The sequence below is a fragment of the Rhinolophus hipposideros genome (assembly GCF_964194185.1).
Source record: "Rhinolophus hipposideros genome assembly, chromosome: 1".
NCBI lineage: Eukaryota > Metazoa > Chordata > Mammalia > Chiroptera > Rhinolophidae > Rhinolophus > Rhinolophus hipposideros.
Genome location: NC_138047.1, coordinates 25,046,283 through 25,073,714, shown reverse-complemented (window position 1 = coordinate 25,073,714; position 27,432 = coordinate 25,046,283). Strand labels below are relative to the sequence as shown.

Sequence of the window (27,432 nt, the reverse complement as noted above, 5' to 3'; positions counted from 1 at the left end):
AGGGATATTTTAAACAGTGAAATCTCCAACAGAAAAAAAAACAACATGGAAAATATGGCACTAAATAGACTGTAAAAAGAACACTTGTTTATAGTATGAGAGCTGAAGTGAGGATAGCACCAATCACCGCTGAGAACGTGCACATTAGGTGAATCAAATTTTTGGCCTGTGGATCTCCACAGATGACCACGAAAATGCCACCAGTATGGGTTTGGGGATTGCAAATAAATTTTAGCAAGCAGGTGAATTCACAAATACATCATCTGTGAATAATGAGTATCGACTCTATATGCATGCACCTTTTAAACTCTTTCAAAGCACAATATAAATCTCAGAATATTTTGCAAAATAAAAGTTATTTTGGATAACATTTAACTCATATAACTTTATGAAAAGTTGATATTATCAATGTCAGGTTAATAAAGTAATAAACACATTCTTTGAAATGTGTTTGAAATGTCTTTGAAATGACCCCAAGTTCTTAGCTCAGTAAAGCTACTAAGACAACTACTGCAAATTCTTTGGCCCTTTCTCCCTCACATTTAATGCACAGTAGCAAGGAGAACCACTGTAATTTGATGTTTTGTGTTTAGTGGTTAACATGGCTTTGTGACCTCATTATTTGGGGGAAAAACATTCCCTATAAATTACCAAAATATTATGTTTCCAAATATGTGACATTCATATGGAAACGTTTTGATCTTAACTAGTAGTGTAAATGCTGTTCTTGGACTTTTGGTACCATTTTATGTTGCAGACCAAGTACAAATTGACATTTTCAAGCTGGTTTTGGTTAGTTTCTTAATGTTGGAAATTGGAACTTTCCAATGTAATATAACCTCTGCAAAATACCACTATGGATTATTAGTATGTTATGCTGTTGACAGAATTACAAATGGAAAACACACACATACCTATAGAAATGTCTTTGTAGAACAAAATGAAAATGACCTGGTGGCCTAAAAGACCTTTTACTGGATGTTATTTTTTTATTTTGAGATAAAATACTAGAGTTTGGGATATTCTTATTAGTAAATTCAGATTGTGTGTATTCTTGCCATTTGAAATAGCCATATTTCCACTGCTTTAAAAGTAGGCTAATCAGATCATCTGCTTGGGCATGTATCAATGTCAGCGTGGCCATTTGGCAGCAGAGTCTCTGAGAAACTCCAATTAACCATGTAAATAGATTTCATAGCATCACGTCTCACTTTGTCAGACCCCTGCTGCCTTTATATCATTAACATAAATGCAGGTGCAAATAGCGTTTATGTACTTTGATAGAAAGCAGTTGGAGACATTTCACTGTGGGACACAATATTTTCAGATTGTGTACATCTGTTCAAATAATGTATCCAGCCCCAGTGACATGAGCACAAGGATGGAAACATCTGCCCCTGAGACCATTTGCCATATAGCAGATGCTTACATCTTTATTTATGCAGATGTTTGGTATGATGAGTTGAGAAGGGATGAAAGCAAAGAAGTTTGACAGGGGTATTTAGGATGTCGTGCAATCCAAAAATATAGGTTAGGCATTTTATGATTGTAAAAAGTCTAATACTAATAGGAATAGAAATTAATAAATCTAGTGATGCTTTTTAATACAATAAACATATTGTTCTTGTCTTTAAATTTTCACCAAAATCCTAAAATAATGACCGAAGTTCCAATATCCAACTTACACTAGAAACAGCAACTTATGGTTACCTGGGTTTTGATAAAATAATTTAAAATGATATTTAATGCATTTTATTAAAAGTTCTTTAAAAACAGTTCTCTATTTTTTTAAAAAGATTACGGTAGGTACTACCAAGAGAATCTTGTGATGATATTTCTTAAAATTGGGGGGAAAATATCAAATATCATCAATATAATTTATGAGATATTCATGATTATAAATTTCAAGTAAATACAATAAATTTCTGAACCATTACATATTTGTAAAAGTGTTTTCAAGCATTTTATTACTTAATCTGTATTCTAACATTTCCAATTAGTGATATTTTAGTTATAATTGATATTTTTATTAGGATAAATTACCTTTAGGCACTTTATTTTCAAAATTCTGTCCTATGGATCTGCTATATTTTCTTCTCACAAGGAAACAAACGTGAAAGAAACAAAAACTTACGAGCCAAAAGCAAGACATTTCGAGGTTTTATTTTCTATTCTCACTCATACACACAACAAAAAAATCACAGATTTTCAAAAGAACTGGGACATTAGATTTCTTCTAGTTCAGCAATTTTCAAACCTATTAGTTTCAGACTCCTTTACACTCTTAAAATTATTGAGGACCATAAAGAACATTTAATTGTATAGGTTATATCTATTAGTATTTACTATATTCAAGATTACAAACTGAAATATATATATATGTGTGTGTATATATATATAGATATATATGTATATCTATATATATATGTGAATTTATTTTAAAATAACAATAAATTTATGTTAAGCTCATTACAGCTTGTCATAAATAACATTTTATGTAATTGGCTATTTTCCAAAACAAAAAAATGAATGAGAAGACTGGCATGTATTTTGCAAATATCTTTAACATCTGGCTTCATTGAAAATTGTTGGAGTCTCATATCTTGTTCTGCATTCAATATGTTGTACTATGTTGTTTATGTTGAAAAAAATCCCGCTTTATAGTAGCTGGGAAGGGAGGGAGTATTTTAATAGCCTTTTCAAAGAATTATGGATATTTTTCTTTAATACATTACACCAAAACATGTCAGATAACTGGAACTGTCTTTAACAGAGGTAAATTTAAGTTTGGTTGTAATGTGAAATTAGAAGCCATGTCAATATATTAATACTTCTTGTATTATGTTACATTTTGGTCTGTCTTACACTTGTATGAGTCTTTTACCCATCCATGTCATTTAGAAAACGTTAGTTCACTGAGTCATGCAGATTTTCTAGGTATACAGCAGGTCCTCAAATAATGTTGTTTCATTCAAAATCCTTTCATTATAACATTGAGGAGAAGAAAAAAAATTATTCCTAGCCGGGACCACTGTGTGGAGTTTGAACGTTCTCCCTGTGTCAGTGTGGATGTTCTCTGGATGCTCTGGTTTTCTCCCATATCCCAAAGATGTGCACGTGAGGTTACTTGCCGTGTCTCAATTGTCCAGTTTGAATGAATGTGTGTGTGTGTGTGTGTGTGTGTGTGCACGTGCACCCTGGATGGAAGAGCGTCCTGCCCCAGGTTAGGTCCCAACTTGTGCCCTGAGCTGCCAGGACAGGCTCCAGCCACCCAAGATTCTGAACTGGAATAAGTGGATTGGAAAAGCTCTCTCTTACTTGTTTTTATTCATCTTTCTTAAATGTATATATCTATCACTCACATTTATGTAAGTGTTGAATATTAGAAGGGTTTTGAGTCTTTATTTAGATGTTTGGTGATGTTTTTTGATGAGCTATATGCCCTAGGAACTAGACTCTTGTTTCTGTCAGTTAGCCTAAGGTAAAATTGGTTTCATCATATGTCATTTTGCTTAAAGTTCAGTTTCCAAAAACCTGTAGACAACATTAAGTGAGGACTTACTGTACATCACAATATTCTAAAAAATCTAATGTTAGTGTAACCACCAGTCTCATATGAAAAATTATTAAGTATTGACAAGCTTCAAGCTCCTGGTGATGAATTCAAGTCTTCCAAAGTTCTTATTGTCACTTGAAACAATGACTTGTATCACTGGCAATGCTTACTTGTAGCGATTAGCTCCATTCATGAAAATGTCTGCCCAGTACCCAACTCTGAATATGTTCTTTCGACATGTCAGATGTTCTTTCAAGTAAAAATGGCATTCCATGAAAAAAGCAACAGTTCAGCTTAGCAACTCAGTTGCTCAAGTGCTTTTCCTCAACGCAACAGTCATACTTTAGTACGCAGCAGAAGTGCCCTACAAGTATGAACCATTTCATCACTCAGAATTTTAAAAAAGCATGTAAGAATCAAGGTTTATTAAAATTTTGTAGTGCTTTTTTGTTGTTCTACTGAGAGACTGTGGTCATAGAGAATATGACTGTTTGAACAGTTTGTTGTCACTGTGTTAATGCCGGCTAAGGTGCCAAAGCAGTTTCACTCAGTTATCCCTTTTGCACTATTAATGGAACTTGTACTGCGGTCGACATAGCGCAGAAGGCAAATGAAATCTGATTAGTATGAAGAGGGTATTGGAACATTTTACCAAAGAGATTGAAATTTTAAAAATGAACCAAATAGAATTTCTGGAGATTAAGAACGCAATAAAAGAAATGAAGAATGAAATAGCCAACTTAGGTAGTAGAGATGACCGAGTGGAGGAAAGAATCAGTGACATCAAAGATAGAAATCTGGAAATGACACAGATGGAAGAACAAAGAGACTTGAGACTTAAAAGAAATGAAAGAACTCTACAAGAGCTTTCTGACTCCATCAGAAAGAGCAATGTAAGAATAATGGGCATACCAGAAGGAGAAGAAAGAGAGAAGGGAACAGACAGTATATTAAAAACACATAGTCGACAAGAACTTCCCAAACTTGTGGAAAGAACTGGATCCTCAAATCCAAGAAGCAAATAGAACATCTAATTACCTCAATCCCAACAGTCCTTCTCCAAGGCACATTGTATTGAAGCTGTTAAAACTTAATGACAAAGAAAGAATCCTCAAGGCAGCCAGGGAAAGAAGACGGTAACCTACAACGGAAAGCCCATTAGAATATCATCAGATTTCTTCAGCAGAAACTCTACGAGTCAGGAGGGAGTGGAACCAAATATTCAAACTATTGAAAGAGAGAAATTATGAGCCAAAAATAATATACCCAGCAATGATATCCTTTAGATATGAAGGAGGAATAAGGACCTTTCCAGACATACAGAAGCTGAGGGAATTTTCTAATACACGACTTGCACTACAAGAAATACTGAAGTAGGCTATTCGACCAGCATAAATAGGGATAATTTATGACGACCAAAATATAAAATAGGGGAGAGTAAAGGCCTGAACCGGAACGTGGGAATGGAGAAATTAAGCATGGTGAAGACAATGGAATACTCTAAATATGAAACTTTCTTTTACATAAACTTAATTGTAACCACTCAAAAAAAGAAAAATCCAGAACTGAAATACATACTGTAATAAAAGAAGAAACAGAGGGAAAAATCATAGAATACTACCACACAGAAATAATAGACAACAACAAAAAGGCAAAGAAACAATGGAGACAGGCTTATCAGAAAACCAAAGATAGAATGATAGGAAATCCTCACATATCGGTAATCACCCTAAATGTAAATGGACTGAACTCACCAATAAAAAGGCACAGAGTAGCAGATTGGCTCAAACAACTAAACCCAACCATGTGCTACCTCCGAGAGACACATCTCAGCTACAAGGACAAACATAGACTCAAAGGGAAAGGGTAAAAATTGACACTCCAAGCAAATGGTACCCAGAGAAAATCAGGTGTAGCTAAACTGATATCAGATGAAACAGACTTCAGGGTGAAAAAGATAACAAGAGACAAAGATGGACATTTCATAATGGTAAAGGGGACTATTCAACAAGAAGATATAACAAAATAACAGTCATCAATATTTATGTCCCCAATCAGGGAGCACCGAAATATACCAAGGAACTACTAACAGAACTAAAGGGAGAAATTGACCAAAACACAATTATACTAGGGGACCTAAATACTTCATTGACAGCTATGGATACATCATCCAAACAGAAAATAAATAAAGAAATATCAGCCCTAAATGACACATTAGATGAAATGGACATAATTGACATTTATAGAGCACTTCATCCTAGAATATCAGACTACACATTCTTTTCTAGTGTACATGGAACATTCTCAGGGATAGACCATATATTGGGATATAAAATCAGCCTCAGCAAATTTAAGAAGATTGAAATCATACCAAGCATATTCTCTGATCACAAGGCTTTGGAATTGGATATCAACTGCAAAAAGAAAGCAGGAAAAACCACAAATACATGGAGATTAAACAACAGATTTTTAAAGAACAATCGGGTCAAAGAAGAAATTAGAGGAGAGACCAAAAGATACATAGAAACAAATGAGGCTGAAAATACATCCTACCAAAATTTTTGGGATGCAGCGAAAACAGTTTTAAAATGGAAATTTATATCATTACAGGTCTATCTCAAGAAACAAGAAAAATCCCAAATAAATAACCTCATGTTACACCTTAAAGAACTAGAAAAAGAAGAACAAATAAAACCCAAGGTCAGCAGAAGAAAGGAAATAATCAGTGCAGAACTAAATGAAATAGAGAACAACAACAAAAAAATTTGAAGAAATTAATATGACAAAGAGCTGGTTCTTTGAAAAGATTAATAAAATTGACAAGCCCTTGGCTAGACTCTCTAAGATAAAAGGAGAAAAGACACTAATAAACAAAATCAGAAATGAAAGGGGAGGTTATCACAGATGCCACAGAAATACAAAGGGTCATCCAAGAATACTATGAAGGACTATATGCAATAAATTCAATAACCTAGAAGAAATGGACAAGTTTTTAGAAACATATAGCCTTCCTAGGCTGAATCACGAAGAATTGGAAAATCTAAATAGATGGATCACCAGTAAGGAAATTGAATCAGTCATCTGAAACCCCAAAAGCAAAAGTCTGGGACCAGATGGCTTCACAAACCTTCAAAGAGGATCCTGCCCTACTCAAACTCTTCCAAAAAACTGAAGAAGAGACAATACTCCCTAACTCATTTTATGAGCCCAACATTATTCTGATACCAAAACCTGATAAGGACAACACAAAAAAAGAAAACTACAGACCAATATCTCTGATGAATACAGATGCAAAAGTCCTAAACAACATTCTAGCAAATCAAATACAACAATGCATTAAAAAGATTATTCATCACGACCAAGTGGGGTTCATCCCAGGAGCACAGGATGGTTCAACACCCACAAATCCATCAATGTGATACATCACATAAACAAAATAAAGGACAAAAATCATACGATTATATCAATTGATGCAGAAATAAGAGTTTGACAAGATACAACATCCATTTATGATTAAAACACTCAATAAAATAGATATAGAAGGAAAATTCCTTAAAGTAATAAAGGCCATATATGACAAACCCTCAGCAAATTTCATAATTAATGGTGAAAAATTGAAGCCCTTTGCTCTACGTTCAGGAACACGACAGGGCTGTCCCCTATCACCTCTGCTTTTCAACAGTGTTGGAAGTCCTTACCAGAGCAATCAGGCAAGAGAAAGAAATAAAAGGCATCCAAATTGGGAATGAAGATATTAAATTGTCACTCTTTGCAGATGACATGATGCTATATATAGAAACCCCTAAAGACTCCACCAAAAAGCTATTAGAAGCAATCAATGAATACAGTAAAGTTGCTGGCTACAAAATCAACATACGAAAATCCATTGCATTCCTATATACTAACAATGAAATCTCAGAAAAAGAAATAAAAAGAACAATTCCTTTTTCAATTGCAACAAAAAGAATAAAATACCTAGGAATAAACTTAACCAAGGACATGAAAGAACTGTATGCTGAAAACTATAAGACATTTTTGAAGGAAATTGAAGAAGACACAAAGAAATGGAAAGACGTTCCATGCTCATGGACTGGAAGAATCAACATCGTTAAAATGGCCGTATTACCCAAAGCAATATACAGATTAATGCAATTCCTATCAAAATCCCAATGGCATTTTTTAAAGAAATAGAACAAAAAATCATCAGATTTGTATGGAACAATAAAAGACCCCGAATAGCCAAAGCAATCTTAAGAAAAAAGAACAATGCTGGAGGTATCACACTCCCTGTACTACAAGGCAACAATAATCAAAACAGCGCGGTATTGGTGGAAAAACAGACACACAGACCAATGGAATAGAATTGAGAACCCAGAAATAAACACACATAAAAATGGACAGATAATTTTTGACAAAGAAGCAAAAAACATACAATGGAGAAAAGACAGCCTCTTCAATAAATGGTGCTGGGAGAATTGGAAAGCCATGTGCAAAAGAATGAAACTGAACATCTATCTGTCACCATGTACCTAAATTAATTCAAAATGGATCAGACCTAAGCATAAGACCTGAAACAATAAACTGCATAGAAGAAAACATAGGTACTAAACTTATGGACCTTGGGTTCAAAGAGCATTTTATGAATTTGACTCCAAAGGCCAGGGAAGTAAAAGCTAAAGTAAATGAAAGGGACCTATATCAAACTTAAAAGCTTCTGCACAGCAAAAGAAACCATTGACAAAATAAAGAGGCAACCAACTGATGGGAGATTTTTGCAAACAGCACCTCCAATAAGGGTCTAATATCCAAAACATACAAGGAATTCATACAACTCAACAACAACAAAAACAAACAACCCAGTTGAAAAATGGGCAGAGGACCTGAAAGGCATTTCTCCAAAGAGGATTTACAAATGGCAAATAGACATATGAAAAAATGCTCAACATCACTAATCATCAGAGAAATGCAAATAAAAACCACAATGCGATATCACCTCACCGGAGTCAGAATGGCTATCATCAACAAGACAAATAGTAACAAGTGTGGAGAGGCTGTGGAGAAAAAGGAACCCTCATACACTGTTGGTGGGAATGCAGACTGGTGCAGCCTTTATGGAAGGCAGTGTGGAGGTTCTTCAAAAAATTACGAGTAGAATTACCATATAACCCAGCAATCCCTCTCCTGTGTATTTACCAAAAAAATCTGAAAACATTTATCGGTAAAGATATGTGTGCTTCAATGTTCATTGCAGCTTTGTTTACGGTGGCCAAGACATGGAAACAACCAAAATGTCCTTCGATAGGTGAATGGATAAAGAAGTCATGGTATATGTACACAATGGAATACTATTTGGCTGTAAGAAAAGATGAAATAGGAATATATTTGACAACATAGATGGATCTTGAGATTATAATGCTAAGCAAAATAAGTCAGACAGAAAAGATAGAGAACCATATGATTTCACTGATATGTGGTATATAAACCAAAAACAAAAGAACAAGACAAACAAATGACAGAACAAAAACTCACAGACATAGACAATAGTTTAGGGGTTAATAGAGGGTAAACAGGGTCTAATATAAGGTGATGTGGGGAGGAGGGCTCTAAAAGAGGGTAAACAGGGTCTAATATAAGGTGATGGAAGGAGAACTGACTGGGTGGTCACCACACAATGTGAGATATAGATAATGTATTACAGAATTGTACACCTGAAATCTATATAACTTGACTAACAATTGTCACGCCAATAAACTAACATAAATAAATAAATAAATAAATAAATAAATAAATAAATAAATAAATAAATAAAATTTATATGGAAACACACACACACAAAATGTCATTAAACTTATTGTGTAGTTGTTGCCTTAAAAAGTTCCTTTTTGGTGTAAGCCTGATTGATATGTTCACCAGAAGCTCTGTAAAAGAAGGCCACTTTGTAAGAAGCCTGCCTTTTAACGCCTTGGGCATTGTGAAGGGAATCACTGTGTAAATTCCATTACCTACCTCTCCAGCAAGTATGCTATACAGTCTTATTAGAAAAAAGAGTTTTCTCTCTCTCTCTCTGTCTCTCTGTCTCTCTCTGTCTCTCTGTCTCTCTGTCTCTCTCTCTCTCTCTCTCTCTCTCTCTCTCTCTCTCTCTCTCTGTCTCTCGACTGCTACATTCTCTGATTGGAAAAAGTTAGTCAAAACAAAATGATCTTTATTTCCTCAACATAGAGATGGATTATGTGGCACTCACCAGCTATTGGAGGAGACTGACATATAAATGAATAAACTTCAGAACACTTTAGTAAGTTTGGTGTGTTGGAATGAAAGGTGAACAGCTTTGGTGCCAGACAGATCTGGGTTCAGTTCCAATTCTCACCAACTTTGTGCCCTTGCAAGAAATATTCAGTTTCTGTATCTGTGGACTGGAGATGTTAATATGTTAGTATCAGGAGCTGGTGAAGGATTAAGATAATAGGTTAAGTATTCAATCTGACTCCTGACAGAACGTTTTAGTAAATTCATAATGCAATTTAAGGGTTTAGAGGGTTGAGAGAAGAATAGAAGTTGATGGGTAGAGACAGAGAACATACGCACTACCTTCAGTAACTTTTCTCATGAAGAAAAGAAACGAGATAGGGCAGAAGCTTGAAGAGGAAATACAGCACAAAGACTCTTAAATTTTTGGCTCTTATAATTTTGTGTTTAGCAGAAGCAAAGGAGAAAGCAAGACAGGACAGTTGTGAGTTAATAGCTCACTCATTTAGTAACTAACATATTGTGTGACATCTATCAGACACTGATGTAGGGACTGAGGTCCTGGTAGTGAACAAAGAAGCCCCTGCTTTCTTGGAGCTTATGTTCTAGTGGGAAGGGAGAGGTAATATAATCTCATTATAAAGGTAAGTGCCATGAGAGACAGTTAAGGAAGAGAAAACAGCAAGTGATCGCATGGGGTCGAGCAGCTGCTTTTGGACAAGATGGTCAGGGAAGGCCTTCCTCATCTCTGGGGAGCTCACCAATGGTGTGGGATCCCTGAGGAAGCACGAGGGGCCTGGAAAGAAGTGTGGGGTACAGAACAGGGTTGGAAATATTCCGTTTCCTTATTCTAAGATGCATGTTTTTTCATTTTTTAATGTTTCAGGATTTGAGGTGGATGAGTTGTATATTTAGAGAGTTCTCCCTTATTTCCCTCCACCCCCAAAAAAGTAAATTTATTTGTGTTGTATAATTAAAGAAAAGTAGAAAGAAGGGATGGTGAATGCGTTCCTACTTGATGAGCTCTCTTCTCCGTGAGTTCTTAGTCACTTCAGGCTGCTATAACAAAGTGCGTACCATAGACTGAGTGGGTTGTAAACAGCAGACGTATATTTATCACAGTTATAGAGGCTGAAATCCAAGACCAGGTGCAAGCATGGTCAGGTTCCAATGAGAACCCTCTTCTGGGTGGCCATCTTTTCACTGTGTCCTCACATGGCAAAAAGAGGGCAGGCGAGTTCTCTGGGGTTTCTTTTATGAGGATATTCATCCCATTGATGAGGGCTTCACCCGCATAACCTTGCAAAAACCTCACCTTCTAACACCTTCACACCTCGGGTTAGGCTTCAACATATGAATTCTGGTGGAGCACAGACATTCAGTCCATTGTAAGAATAATGCCCCAAATCACTGGCAAGCAAGTAGAGAGCCATGGGGGAAAGGTAGGGAAGAGAGAGTGCCTCAGAAAAGCAATGGGAAAGACCTAAGCTAGCGCCACTGACGAACGGAAGGAAGTCTGTTAGGGATAAGAAACAGATTGTGGAATGGGTCTGCAGTTCGAAACTAGAAACCTTAAATTTGTAATGTGGTCCAGTGTTCACAGTGGTTAGAATTCTCCCACACGAGGTAGCCAGCCATGGGAGTGGAGAGCATAATGTGGGACCAGTTGGGTTAGATACTGTAGGAAGATAGCTGTGCGGTGAACCCACAATATGCTGGGAGTGTCCGTGGATAATCAGCCATGAAACCAACTGCAGAACCAGGACTACCTACCTAAGTACCCACACATCCAAACGTGCAGAGCCTCCAGGAAAAGAGAATGCAGGAGGACTGCGGAATCCCTCCATCTCTTCAAAGAAAATGGAGAGTTAACTCTTACACATTCCTAACCTGTAGATGAGAGGACCGGTTTTGTAGGTATCCCCAAAACAGTAAAGATATATGAGGAGAAGCCAGGCAGCATTCAGAACAAAAGGATTCCTAAGTAGTACCACAGCTTTTAAACTTGGCTGACTTTGCTGTTTGTAATACGGTGGCTCACGTAGGTCAGCATCTGACTGCATTTGGCTGCACCTCCGAATCTGTGCACGCTCCTTTGCTGGGACTCAGCCAGTCTGGTCAACTCCACAAAGGTCACACCCGCAAATCCAGTTACTTCGGTAGCAGTCAGTGCCGAAGTGCTTCATTTTTTTTTTCTTTACTTTCTTCGAAGTGTGAGTATTGTAGGTGGTCTCTCTATGTTAAGATGAGGTATGTCTTCATTAAAGAAATAAGTAACAGTCAAGAAACTTACCAAGCAGGAGTTTTAGGGAACAATTATGAACATAACAGAAGAATACATGGTCCTGTGCATTGGTACTTACAAATCGTGAACTGTTTGACATAAAAGCTGAGGCATAGAGAAGCTTACAGGAAAAAAAAATTATAAATCACTGTGAGTTGAAGATAAATCAGAAGTGAAGATAAAACATGTGTAAAACTATACTATAAAGCAGTGAAACAATTACTTCCATGTTTAAAATGCAGTTTGCACACTCCTTAAAGATAACTGTTCTATACATATAAAGGTAAATCTACTTTTGAAATTACAGTATAAAAATAAGAATACGTTTGTGATTCCAGGCCCCTGCTTTTAACTATACTGTTGTTGAAACTTCGTGACCTTTACCACTTTCATTTCATAATCATGGTATTTAGACCAAAGGCAAGAACCTTCATGTGTCCTAATTTAATTGTTCCAACTGACTGCACATTCTGCTGTTGAAACCTTATCTTTCTGTTTATCCCACTAACGAAAAGATTTTCTTCACCAACTGTTATCTTGTTAGTCGTCCCAGATGCTTAACTGTTCAACTGTTATTGAAGTGGTTGTAAGATTAAAAATAAGGGGCCCATTTTTAATTAGTTGGCGTAAGATATCTTGCCACGAGACATCCATGCAGCTTACTAAAATTCTTTTGCAAGAGATGTTTCCCCGCTCACCAGTCCTGTTAAGAAACAGCTGATCAGAAAATGTCGGAGTCTCCTGGAAAGACTGTGTGCACAGGTATTGGTTATGGGTGTGAGGACGTCAAATGAAGTGATTTGCTGCTTTTACCTGGATGAAGTTCAGTGATCAAGGTCTCAACTGTGTGACTCAACTGAGTATTAACAGTTGTAGTCTTATAAACAAAAAATAAATTTAAAAATGGTAGGATGGGGTTAATACAGCATTTCAGAAGTTTCTTTATCTTGCTTGTGTCGCCCATAGGTCATTAGCTCTTGGTTCAATTTTTATACTACTCATTAATTCTTCGATTTCGGTAAAGATACAGAATTGGCTGTTTTGTAATAATGAATAAAATCTTGTGCATATTTATAATTTGTTGGCCAAAAAGCTAAACAACTTTATCTTTCTAAATGTCTTAAAAATAAAAGTATTTATAAGTTTTCAATTGTTTTTCATCAGAAGCACCTGAAATCAAAAAGGATCCCTCCCAGAAACAAGGACTGATAAGAAGGGGATTAATTAAAAGGAAGGGGAAATTCATTGAAATTGAGGATTAGTAAAATGTAGTATTGTAAATGATAAAGCTTTAAAATTTTTTTTTTCCATTTAGGACATTCATTATATAATTAAGTATCTTAAATTCTTAATGATTTCCTCGGCAAAATGCTGAGATACGTGAGACTGCTTTCAAAATGCTGGTTCTCCTGCCCCTACCCTCAGTGAGAGTCCACATTTTTTTCCTCCTGAACTGAGAAATCTCACAGCCTTGCTCTTACAGTCCTCCAGAAATGTGGCCGGTGTCGCTAGGCTCCCTTGTCACAGGACACTGAGCCCTGGTCTTACCCCAACTCCTGAACCGTCTGCTGGGAAATTTGTTTTCTTCCCTGCACGTTTGAGAGCAACAACAATTAGCATCAATACTCAATATAAACAAAAGCAAGGAGGAGTGTCCCCATAAAGCAGCTCTTTAAAATGCACATATATTAACTCCTATTCAATACAATTGTCCATCTGATTAGCACTTTGTCAAGTGGGATGTAAAAACTGGGAGCAGAGACTAAGAGAGCCAGACAGGATGGGTCAGATGTAGGGAAGGCTGAAGTGGATCGCAGGAGAGAGGCAGGAAAGAAAAAATGGTTTATAATTGTATAGGGAACTTATTCACGAATAATAGCCATTTCTCCCCTCTTTCCTTCATTTACCTCTCAAAAGAGAAACACCACTTGTAAGGAGTCGTTTATAAGTTCAGCATGCAGGATTTGTGTTCTTTTTTTCCCATCGAAAGTAAATATTAGGAACCTCATACTTGTTGGCAATAGAAAGTGGAAAACTAATGTCTGCAGAGCACCTAACATGTGGTAGGCGCTCGCTACCCTGGCACCTTCATGGGGATGTTTTTCATTTAATCCTGATCATGACCTTTGTAGCCAGAAACTATTAGTATGCCCATTTTTCATAATTGAGAACATTTAGGCTCAGAAAGTGACTTTCACAAGACATGAGACAGAACCAAGAGTCAAAACCACATCTGTCTGAACCCCCAAACCTACGATTTTTCCATTTGAGTCTATGATAGTGGCCATAACCATGAGTAATGGTTATTTCCGCCTGTAGAGGTGGAAAGAGCTCTTGGAGTCACATGGGCCAAGGCTTGAGTTCCAGCCTGTTACTTACCAGCTTTGAAATCTTTATTTGTAAATGTGCATCTATATAACTCCCAACTCAGGTTATCGTGGGGATGAAATGAGGTAATGCACGTGAAGTATTTTGCGCAGTACCTGACATAAAATATTCCTTATCGTTGGAATAATGTCTGAGAAATAGTATTGATAAGTGCTAGGAAATAAAGAAGCTCTGGTGCTCAGAGAATGAGAATTCTTTCTCTTGCTAAACTAGGCAGTGAATTCACTGTTTGGCAAGGCAGCTGTCAAAGGCCTATGCTAAAGAGAGGGTGCCCGGATATCGCTGGTGTTGTTACAGGAGTGGGGGTGGGAGAGTCAGGTAAGAGCACAGTTCAGCAGAGTAGGGCAAGTGTGCCAAGGAGAATGGACAAAACTAGACTCAGGATACAAGATACCCCATTGGGAATGAACTTATTTCCTTGGTATAGTGTCAGATTTCCTGAAATTTGGGTCCTGGATATAATGACTCTAGAAGGTCTTGGAGCTACAGATATATGGACTAGAAATGATATTTGGCATTCTACATCCTTAGAAACAAAAGAACATTTGTGCCTATGCCAACACATTTTACAGTGTACTCTCTGCAGTCAGCGCTCAATAAACTCCTGTGACTGTTGCTGCAGAGCCAGGACAGTACCTTGGGGAGAGGGAAGGCAATGGCTAAATGTGTTTATGGGTTTTTTCAACAAAATTAAGTTGAGCTCCCCTGTGTTGTGAGGCATTTCTTTTATCTGAGAAGTCTCCAGGGTTTTACCATATTTGCTTTAACCAAAGACCATCCTGGGAAACAGTTTGAACCCCAACTGGAATTTATTGTTTGAAAGCCAAGTGGGAGGGAAAAAAGGGATGCCAACAAATAAAATTGAAAATAGGGTTTTTCAGTTTAATAAAATTAAAACCTAAACAACACCTAAAACTTTTTGGCTCTTTCGTGGCTAAGACTTGGCAGTACTTTCATTCTGTGCCTGGATCCACGGAGCCCATTTGAAGAGCAAGGACACTCCTGTCTTTTCCTACCTACCCCACTCCCTGTGGAGCGCAGGCCTGTGGGCCCCAGTAGACGGAATCGTGGAGTTCTGCCCACATCAGTGAAAGGACAAGCGGGAATAGCTTTGTTCAGAAGCAGTGAAGGAGGCCTTGGTTCTGCTCCTGGAAACCAGGAAGTGATTTGTAGCTGTCTAGAGAGTTGCCTGCCCCATGTACTTGTTTCTTGTCCTTGCCAGCTTTGTGGTGAAGCAATTTGATCAAGCTGGCTCAGATGGTGGCACTTACTACCATTGAGCCCTCAGTCCTCCCTCTGCTGCCTCTAACAGGCAACTGAGGTGCCTCAGATCAAATTCTTTGCTGGTAATAGAAGACGAGGAGGAAGACACAAATTGCACTACCTCCAAACGAGTATCTGGCAACCTTATTGGATTTGTCAGAATTCTATGGCTAGTAAGTGGCAAGTTCTTTAAAAATCTGCTTTTACCTTCAAATGACTATTAATTTTCCATGAGGTCTCTCTACTAGGTGGGCTTTCAGAATCGTTTAATGGTAATTTAAGTTTTGGGATATGACAAGCCATTTTTATTTCAAATTTTCTTTTTTTTTCCCTCCTACATATTCACAGGTAGTATTCTATTTTGGAATTAATTAGGGCAACTTGTATATAATTTTCCAGAATGCAGGAGTGGCAGATCACTACTTCGGATTGGAATGGGACAGATCTGGGTTACATAGACTTGGGCACATTATGTAACTTCCTCAAGCCTTCTTTTTCTGAATCTATAAAAGGGGAGCAATAATATTTATTTGCAGTGTTGTGAATCTGTGTCTAGCACAGATTCTAGACCATAATAAGGACTCAGTATCTATTAGTTTCTCTTTAATCCACAGTAAGATCAGTTTCTGTAAATGTCACATTTTAAAATAGTTATTTTTAATATGCCTAACATATTAAAAAACAGCCCCCTTTTAAAATCCTAATATTAAGTATTCACACTGTATAATTGTGCAAAATTAATTTTACTGAGTGAGCCTTTTATGTTTTTAGTTAATAAAAGTCCATGTTTAGTGCCTGAGAGTCCTGTGCGTCTCTTAAACTGTGTTATGGGTAATTTTTCAGGATTTCCAGAAATTATGAATGTCAGTGGAAATTTCTACCTCTCATTATTTAGTGCAGAGCTCTATGAGATCTGTAATTTAGTAGGTGACAGGTGAGGGTTTTTTGGTCACGCCATCTCTGAAAGGCCTTGTAAGTGTGTATCGGAGTAAACCACTGGCATAGCTACATTGCAAAGAAAGGTTTCTTACAATCATACCATCTTAGTGTTCTAGAGTTTTAAAAACTTAATGGCATTTTCAGCTTCTTTAAAACTATAATACTTTAAAAGAAAAAAAGAAGTCCATAGCTATTCTAGCATAGCTGACCTTGATTGCAAATTGCCTTGTTTTATCCTAAAGAACCAAACGTTCGTTCGGAGGAACAATCATTAGGACTCCAGTTGTCCTTGGGAGGTAGTGAGCTCTAATACTTCTCAGTGCTTAACTGTGGGGGGTAGTTATGCACTGCCTGTCAGATTATTAGATTGGTTTCCTTGTCATTAGCAGTGCCTTTCATTAAGTAGGCAAGAAAAATTTAAAAAGTGAGACTCTTTGTGTGTAATCTAGATACAATTACTTGTTCACACACTTACCCATCATGAATATCCTAAAAGATAACCTTTCAAAAAACAGATTCAAATAGGAAAACTTTCTTTTTCCTTTCCTTTAATCAACAAATATTTATAAGCATCTCCTGTGCTCCAGGCACAGAGATTCAGGGTATTCAGTGGAAAATAAACACTTATTCCACCCTGACGTCTTAGCCCCCAGAGTCCCCACCCCAAAGCCCACCACTAATACTAGTTTCTTTTCTTTCTTTTCAGAGACTTCCTGTGCATATACAGGAATATATTTGTGTGTGTATCTCACTTTTTTTGTTTTAAATCCAAATAATAGCATACCAAATCTTACATCTTGGAAAGTATTCTATATCAGTCTAACTCATTCTTCTTTTTTACTGCTGCATGGGATTACATTGTTTGATTATATGAGTACCTTGTTGCTAGACATTTAAGTAATTCCTACGGTTTTTTTTTATTTTTTTATTCTTCTATTTTGGTGGCCTTTGCCTTTTTCTCCTTCTTGTATTTCTTCTAACACAACAGTTCCATTTCTTACCTCTTCATCCTTAATGGTTCTGGGAAATGGGACTCAACACATCTTCATGGAGACCCTCACCCTTGTATGTACTTCCGATAGATTCAGGCAAGCATGAATAAGTTAAGTTTAGCCAACAAGGCCATATCTTTTCACCCCACAGATTGCTTGTGATTAGCTTGTGATCGTTGACCATGATGTCGACTGGTAAACGTGTCAACCTCAGTCTCCACTTCTTTAAATTGTAGGGAATTTGAGGAGAACTAACTTTGGCAGGCGCCATACCTGTCATCTAGGACTGTCATTTCCAATTGCCCAGGCTGCTCACGGAACAGTATTCTTCCTTGCTGGGACTCTGGAGGGTTTCCTTTGCTCCTAGGCCATGTTTGGCCTCCTTTTCCTTTGACTGTCATTGCTCTTCCAGTGTGATTTCATTTTCACTCCACTCTAATGTACAAACTTTTGAAGATCAATGGAAGCACATTAACTTTTCATGCATCATAATTAGCTCACTCCCTTGTGGAATAGGTCTATGAAGTTACCGAGTCTCATTTCTGGAAACCTTAATTGTCAGAAGGTTGCTTTCTTACACTTGGTCATAAAAAATAGGAAGCCCCTGCCCAACGTAAGTCTTTAGAGACTTCAAGTTGACCTTGACCACTGGTTGTTGCTTCAGCTGCATCTTCTGTTCTTTGCTATTTCTGCTCCTCTTCATGTTGACATTACCATCTGCTGCCTCTGAGGCTCAGTTTTTCCATTTCTAGTTGATTCTCCTTCTCTGCACTCTAATCCCCCCGTTTTCCTCTCTATGTCTGTCTGTTCTTTAAAGCAGTTTCTTCTTCAGACCTTGCTTGTTTCTTTGACTATTGTAGTCTGTACCCCGGAAACATACTTTACTATTCTCTCTTATTTCCTCAGATGGTTAGTCAGTTAGCCCCACCTATCCCTTTATTTTAAAGGGTTTTATCATAGTACTAACCCATTGCCTTAATCTGGCCATGAGTGAAATTGAATTTAAAAAATAATAATAAACAATTTTCCAGTGATGTATCCTCTATTTCTTTCATAAGTTTTAAAATTTGAAAATGTTAAAATTTGCGTTTAAATTGTCTTTTTTTTTCATTTTTTAAGAAAAAATTCTAGATGCAACCTGTAAGTTCTTTATTTCAGCCATTGATAACTTTATCGCCACTTACAAATTCAACAAGTAATTATTATATTTCTGGCACCTGCCCAACACTGTCCTAGGCCCTGAAGACGGCGCGGACCCACAAGGTGGAGCAAGGGTGGTTGAGAAAACTGAGACAGGAAAGGGAGTAGGGCGTTCAGAATGGAGGTACAGTTAGATAAGGCGGTCAGAGAAAAGCTTACAGGGAAGAAAGAGGCCATTTGAGCAAAATTTGAAGGAAATACTGCAGCAAATACTGGGGCCTTATCTCGAAGAAGAGTGTCTGGACGGTGAGAGCAGCAAGTGCAAAGACTGAGGACCTGGGAATGTGGCCCATTAAAGAACAGCAAAGAGGCCACATGGCTGGAGAGGAGCCAGTACATTAGGCTCCAGGAGGTAGATGGCAGGAGGCCCTGTCGGCCATTGCAGGGACTTTGGCTTTGGCTCTGACATGAAGAGCCACTGGACACTTTTCAGCAGACAAGTGAGGTGATATGCTATGATATACTATTGTTACATATTATTTCCAAGAGGATTTATGATTAAGGACAAAGTAGTCTTCCTTTCAGCTCTTCTTGCTGTAAATTTTTTTAGCTCAATCAATGAGGAGTATGAACTAGATATAAATTACCTGATGTTTTCTCTTATCTTCCTTCCTCACCCCCATCAGTTATGTAGATGCAGAGACCATGATTATTATTAATGTAATGATTTAATGGGCCTGATCTCTAGCTAACCAAAAGCTATCAATAATTTTAAGCTTTCTACAAACTTGCAATTCCAATTTAATATATTTATTTAAAACTTCAGTACTTCTTCCAAAAAGATAAGATGAGGTTTAAAATGAAGGATTTAAATTTAAAGGCTATGAAAATAAAACTAAAATATAAGTAAAATTTTATCAAGTTAGGTGACTATGGTGATGGAACTGACCAATCAGTTTACTCATGAACTTCATGGTAGCAAAGCTAAAAAGGAAAACAACATAATTATCCTTATGTGAGTTTTCCAGACCATAGTATTAATCTTTTTCCTTCTTACTCTAATACAAACTACCATGTAAACTATGTTTTTAACATACTGTTTCTTCCTCAGAGATTACTTCCTAAAATAAGTTGGTCAGTATACATTTCAGTCTTATTGCTACTATGCTACTTATTTGTTTATCTGGAGAATATCATTTTTGCTGAAAGAATCAACTTTCTGCTAAAATTGTTAGTTCACTAGCTGTAGACGTTAAAATCAAGATTGATTTAGAAAAACATTTTTAATGTTCTCTTTCACTGCCGGCTACCTGGGCAGAAGCGGTTCATCTTTGTACTCTTGGCATCGCCTAAACAAATAGTTAATCCTTTATCCGTAATTCTAAAATCTGAAAAGCTCTGAAAACAGAAAATTTTATCAAAAATTGGGTACCAAAACTCATTCAGAGGCAAAATCTGAACTGGCTAAAACTATTTAAAACTACTTGTCCTACTTTTTGTGAATAGTCACTCATGTATTTTGCTACAGAAATGGTAATAGATTTAATTAGGGGTGCTCTGCAGACTCCGATGGGTGTTAGGTAACATTTCATGCATGCATCTGTTACTTTTCTAAAATTTGAAAGTGTAAATTCCAAAACACATTGGGCCCCAAAGTTATTAGAAAAGGGATTGTGGGCCTGTAATAGCCAATCCCTAGAATAGAGGAGGTACCTAGTAAATGTGAAGCCTGACGAAAATGAGGTACTCAGAAATGAGAAACTTTTCTGCAGCCAGGATTTACGACCTTGAGGCCTCAGGAATAAAATAGATGATTCAGTCCTTAGAAGTAGTGCATTGAAATGCTTCCTTAATTGTTCTCTTAGAGTAGTCGTAATTGGTCTTCAGTCATAATAAATCCAGGGAATATGAAGTGTTATTCGATCAGTTAAAATTGTTCCTATCAGTGTCCTAGCAAGTGCTTTTTGTGTGATTTATGTATTTTTTATGTTATCTCTGTATCTTTACTTATCACTTTGTATCTTTTTGTTTTTCTTCAACATTTTTTTAAGGTGTCACATCAGCTTTTTTCATAGTGACTTAATTGCAAAAGCACACATAAACAGTTTGAAAGGTGTGAGAAGAAATTCACAAGTCACATGGGGAAACAGCAACAAAGCTAGCATTCATTCTGGAATTCATCCACTGTGCAAAACAAATCACACTGCCAATGGGTCAAATGGTGTATCCTGAAATTGAGTGAAAAATGAGTTTGATACAAGAAACGTTTGTTGCATACCAAAGATAAAATGGGAAATATCAAGATGAATTAAATAGTGGTTTCAACCGCACAAAGCTTAAGTTTTATAGGGAAACCAAGACATGTATATAAACTACGTAAAATGCACAGCAGTCCCGATCAGAAGGGGAAGACTTTGCCGCTCAGGAAATCAGCAAAGGAGGTGGGGTTGCACTGGCCTAAAAAGATGAATCGGAATTAGGTTAATAGAGAGGATGGACTTGGCGGAATAAAGAAAGGACAGAGTCCAAGCTCTCAGGAAACTCTGTTCAGAAATAGAGACACATAAACAGATAAATTGTTAGGGAAACTGGCAAATGTTGTGATAGGGGCTGTGGAACCAGAGAAGAGAATAATAATTGATCCCTGGGAGAGGTGGGTGGGAGTTGACATTTAACAGGGTGTTGCAGAACACAGAAGCTGGCCCAGAAGAGGCGGGGTGGGTCTAGGAATGTATTCTAGGCCGAGTAAATGATAAGATGCTTATTTGCAGTCTCCACAATAGGACAGTGACACCATAGTGACTTTTTACGTTGTGTTGTCATTGCAGGTGAATTAGTCATGCCTTCTGGAACAATACAGAGTGGAAAAGTTTTGCAGAATAAGAGTCAGTTTAGGACCATTGCACCAAAAATTGTGCCCAGAGTCCTAACATCCAGAGTGCTGTCATGCCATTCTCCATCATTCTCTGATCAGGTGAATCCAGGACCCTCCATCAGCTCCACGCCACTGGAGGTGCCCACCCAGAATTTTGCTCTGATGCAGGTTGCTGGCCAGGAGGGGACATTTTCTCTCATTGCATTGCCACATGTTGCCTCAGCTCAGCCAATCCAGAAACCCAGACTGCCCCTGCCCGAAAACCTTAAACTGCCTATACCTCGATACCAACCCCCAAGAAATAACAAAGGATCAAGAAAGAAACCTGTTCTGAACTCCTCTGAGAGTGGCTGCAGCAAACCTCTTGCCCAAACCCGAACGTTCCCTTCTCCACCTGACCATCCTGAACTCCCACCCCAACCCAGTCCATCCAAGCCAGTGCTGTCACTAGACCAAGCACCAGCCAGTGTCGGAATGGCTGCACTGACCAGTGCAGGTGGCCACGGATACTCTCGACCTGCAGTGACCAATGAACATGGAGATCCGAACCTTCCCAACACCCCAGTATCATCCACTCCAGAGGAGCCCTCTGCTAAGCTGGGCCTCATGAAAATTTCAGGGAAAGAGAACTTTACAAGCAAGCAAACATCTGGTAAACCTGCTGCTGCTGCCAGTGAAAACCATACAGAACAAGTTGATCTTGCAAAAGGCACGATCAAGTTACCAACGGCCATTTTTGGCAATGCACTTCAGTTGATCCCCTCAGTCCCCAAAGGTAAACTGCCCATCTTATCCTACTCAAGAATGAAAATGACAGAGGTTTACAAAAGTAAGTCAGATGTTAACATTGCAGATTTCTCTTCACCTGGGCTCAGGGAAGACTGCAATAAGATATCCTCCAGCACAGACAGCTTCAATGCAGCCACCAGAATGGCCAACAAGGTACTTGATCCACAGCTGTCGAAGCGTGGCCCCTGTGACAGTGTCTTTTGTCCAGCCGCCAAACTGGAGCTCAACCATAAAACAAAACTGAATGGTGGGGCAACAAAGAGAAAAGGAAGAAAACTGAAGGTACCAGATGAAATTTTGACATTTCAGGGGAAAAGGAAAAAATGTAAAAGGATCAAAAACGATTCCCAAGAAACCAGAGACCAAAAACCTGGGGCTTTGAAAAAATATCGTAGCATTATGCCTAAACCTGTCATCGTCATGCCCGCTTTGGCTCCTCTGGCTTCTCCCACAGCTCTGTTACAATCCCAAAGGCCCAGCAGCCTAGGACAGGATGTTTTGTTAAATAATTCACTCACTCCTAAATATCTCGGCTGTAAGCAGGACAACAGCCCTTCCCCTAAGCCTAGCTCTGCATTCAGAAATGGATTCTCTGGCATTAAGAAGCCTTGGCATAGATGTCCCGTCTGTAACCACCACTTCCAATTCAAACAGCACCTTCGAGACCACATGAATACACACACTAACAGACGGCCTTACAGTTGTCGGATTTGTCGCAAGGCATACGTACGTTCTGGCAGTCTGAGCACACACATGAAACTTCATCATGGTGAGAACCGGCCGAAGAAACTTGTGTGCTGTGAATTTTGTGCAAAAGTGTTTGGGCACGTCAGAGTCTATTTTGGCCATTTGAAAGAAGTACATAGGGTTGTCATCAGCACCGAGCCCTCCCCCAACGAACTACAGCCAGGGGACGCACCAAAGGACAGAGACAGAGATGTGACTGTGCGAGGAATGGAGGGACCCGTGCACAGGTGAGGGCCGATGGAACGGAAGCCGAGCAAGAGAGTCTGTTTGGATTTGGGGACCAGGCTATGATTCCCTATTCAGCAAGATGAGTCTGTAAAAACATTTCTCCGATTAAGATTTCTCCCTAGTTCTGTGAAGAATGATCCCATTTCTCGTTGGTGTCTGATCATGATTTGTAATAACTCTAATCCCTATAAGCCAGGTCACAAATGCCTGTGTGAGTTATGCCGGGAACAGTCAGGTGAGAGATTATTTTTTCCATCTGAAATATGAAATAGTAAATGTTGTATATAGTTCCTGGTTCTCTTTACAAATGATTTCCCCCAAAATGATGTCCACAGAATTGGTATCTAAACGCCATTTGCCCCAGAAGGTCACATGACCCGTGGTGGCACCTGGGTGTGAGTGGGCTGCACTGACCAGACCCTCTTCACTGGCCCTGTTTTTCTCGTCAGGCCAGACTAACTTTTTCCTGTGTCATTCCCTTTTGCAGGAACTGCTTCCAGGCAGTATAAACAAACCAGCGAAGTCATTTGTAAGCATGGCAGGCAGGTCTTTCTTAGAGCAATAAGTAAACCAGGGAAATGCCCCCATTTTGTCCACTTTCCGCTAGATGACAGAGGGAGTTTGACTAAACTGAATTAAAATCAGCACCATGAAAAGGAAACATTTCCCAACACTAGATTTTCCAGTCCTTGCCGTTCTTCATTGTCCTAGTTGCTCTAAATACTTTCTCTTCAATTTTAGCTTACTCCGTCACGTTCGTTAAAAATAAGGCATTCTTGTCCTCTTCCTTCCTGGCTTTTCTGTAGTTTCTCTGTTTTTCTTTAGGCATTTCTGTCCCCTTTTAGACACCTTTGCCTTTTACTCATGTACATGGAAGCCTCCTTAAAGAAACTTCACTTTTGAATTGTTTTCCTAGAGTCCATTTTGAGTTTTAGGTGAAGTGTTTAAACTGCACTTGGTTTTCAAGGTTGGGAAGGTCAGCAGTGGATTGTGTGGGACCCTTACCTCCACCGAGACCAAGCGTGCTCCTCACCTGGTGCTACCTGACTCACACATACTCCCACCTGTTCCTGTAGTAACCGAAGGCTAGTTGGCTCTGCTGAGGGAGACACTGAAAGGGAAACACTCTCTTGCTCACTCCATACACCCTGGTAGCTTGAGAAACGTGTGACCCCAAGCAGGAATGACAGTTGGGGTTCATTGTGGCCCCTGCTGAAGGTCTTCCCCTGCTCTCTCTGTCTACCCACCAATTGTTCTCCTCATCCAGGGGGGTGTTTTAGACTCTTGACCGCTAACAGCTGAAGGGAAAAGTTCCGATTCTGTTTTTCTGTGAAATCTTATATTGTTATTTTCCCCCCTTTTTAGGGAAAACAAGTCAAGTCTGGAAGAAGACCTCCTTCTGAACCAGGCCGACGAAGTCAAATTACAAATCAAATGTGGCCGCTGTCAGATCACTGTCCAGTCTTTCGCTGACATAAAATTTCATTTACTTTATGTTCATGGAGAGGAAATTCAGGGCAGGCTACAAGAGGAGCTCTCCCCAGGAAGCCAAGCAGCTCAGGAAGAACTGGTTAAACATGCCTCTCCTTCCTGGAAACATCCTGAAAGAAGAAAGCTGCTAAAGCATTGCCCCTCCGATGAGCAAGTACATGCATTTCCTAAATTGAAAAGACCACTCTACCTTCATCATCAGAATGACATGGAAATACTCACAAAAAACGAAGGTGCCCAGCCAAGACCCAGTGAGCCAGGACCCCGAGAGCCAGAAGGAGTCCCCCAGGGCCCTCCCTGTCCCAGCCCCCGGTCAGGTCTCCTTCTGTCCCATTCAGGCTTTAACTGCGTCCTTTGTGCACAGACGCTAGGAAGGAAAGACGAACTCCTCCTGCACTGGGAACAACAGCACAACTGTGAGGAGCCTCCCAAACTCTGGAGGATTCTAAGTGTACTGTCTAACCCGGGGGAGATTGAACTTCCCAGTGCGACTGAAAAATGAAACACTGGGGCGAGAGAGGAGTGAAAGAGAGTGTTGTGTCACCTTCCTCTCCAAGCTTTTTGTTTTATGGTGGTGTTCAATTATAAAAAATTATAAAAACATGTTAGGATCAAGCATTAATGAGCAGAAGTGATTTTGTACATAATTTTATTTTCTTATGAAATATGTATATATATGCCCTTGATGCATATTTTTAACCATATGCAGTTTTATTTTAAAATTCTATGTACTAACTGTTAATGTCTTACACTTTATTTCAGAATAAATTAAAAGATCCAAATTTGGAGATTGAAATGTAAAGGATTATAAGCTGTTCTTCAAATATAGTTTTGAGTAAAAATGTGTGTGTGTGTGTGTATGTCCTTTTGTTCAAATGTTTTCTGTAAGTAGGTGGACAAATGTGAAAATTTCCAAATGACAAAGTTATTTCAGTCTCACCCATAGTATATTGTTATTTATCAAATTCTCTGATTTATTCGACTATGCTGTAGAACAGTGTATTAAATAAGGTTCTCATCTACCGTAATTTAAAATCCATGTTTTCAGGACTTAGATTTTTTAAAAATTCTATTTTTTTAAATGCGTATCGCCTTGAAGATTAGATGTCAGTAAGTTTTATAGTTGTAGTGTTTCATATCAAAGTAATCAAAAATTTTTTAGTACTTCAGCTAATAAAAAAAAAATCCACTTTTTTGGTAAAAAGTTATTTTCAAATAATCTTCGGGCCAGAAAATTTACAACCTGGAAAGTGAACCAGATAGTTCAGTCCAGATGTCGAGGTGTCTCCGCCACTTTCTCTCCCTCCCAAGTAACTTCAGAGGCTTGTCGCTAGCTGATCAATTTTAGACATAACTGGGCCTTTCAAGCCCAGATTCTCTTTGAAAGTCAAGAGTAAATGATTGCCTCTTAAATTCCTGGGAAATTACCTCGAATCAGAAAAGTTGCCATTAGAAGTTTTTGGCCATCGTGGCTGCAAAATCATTTTCTTGAAATGGGGGAGTTGGAGCACTCATCCTACTAAGATTGCAGCCTTTAGACGAAAGCCCCGTGCATGTGGTCAGCGCTCTTTCCCCAACACTTGGCTCAGGCACCATCATAACATTTTTCTGTGTAAAGTTACTTAAACAGAGGAAGAACCAAATTCTAATGGATAAGCTAGTGGGTCTTAAGTCATCTTTTTAATGTCTAATTTTAAAAACAAGTGTTTATAGACATGCTTTGGCTCGAATAGTACAAAAAGGAAAAATTCAATCTTTGGTTTTTTGCAAATAGTTTTATAAATTTGAGAATAATAGGGTAGGAGTGGAAATCTGAAAAATTTTGTTGTGGTTTATCTGCCAATGATACTCCTCTCAATTTCAGAGAGATAACGTCAGACCTCCACTGTTTGATATTTTTAGAACTGGGTTATTAATTAAACAGCTTTACCATTCAGTACATTATCTAGTATGTTTGGGTCCTGAAGACAGTAAAAAATGAGATCTACTTAGAATACTATTTGAATTGAAGCTACAAAACGATTCAGAGACTGCTTAGTCTCCAGATACTAAGCTGTATTTCCAAAAGACTGGCCAGCTGGCCAAGGGCAGAGGAAGGGGTCTGGAGTATGTATGGAGATGAAGCCGTAGGGGCAGAAGAATGTCTGAGGTCCCCAGGGTCGTGGAGATACCCGCCTGTGGCTAGTGTTTAACTACATACTATAGCAAGAGTGTAGACCGTCTCTGGAAAGAAGTAGAGAGTTAGGAATGGGACAGAGAACAGAAGTAGGGAGGTGTGATTGGCTCATGGTTAAGTGTTCTGGCTGGATCCCCGTCTCATCAGGGCATTGCTCTCTGGGAGCAGCGGGAAGAGGCGACACTCATTTTTTAGACAACTTTTCATAAGAGAGAAGGAAACTTGCAGGGCAGAGAGGCCTCCTTGGGTGCCTGTGTGTATGGGTCCATTCAGAATAAAATGCTCGTTACAACTCTCAGATTCTAGAAACCCTCCCCT

At 38.5% G+C, this 27,432-nt stretch overlaps 1 protein-coding gene across 10 annotated transcripts in view; it reads left to right on the top strand.

Moving 5' to 3' along the window:
* Nucleotides 1–25,969, top strand: part of ZNF438 (zinc finger protein 438) — a 180,013-nt gene extending 154,044 nt beyond the window's left edge. For all 10 annotated transcript variants that reach the window (XM_081049830.1, XM_081049835.1, XM_081049831.1 and 7 more), the window contains 2 exons: nt 21,637–23,446; nt 24,813–25,969. In XM_081049830.1, the coding sequence (XP_080905956.1) occupies nt 21,648–23,446; nt 24,813–25,440 (2,427 nt within the window). In that variant the 5' untranslated portion in view covers nt 21,637–21,647 and the 3' untranslated portion in view covers nt 25,441–25,969. The remainder of the gene's footprint in view (nt 1–21,636; nt 23,447–24,812) is intronic.
* The last annotated feature ends 1,463 nt before the right edge of the window (nt 25,970–27,432 follow it).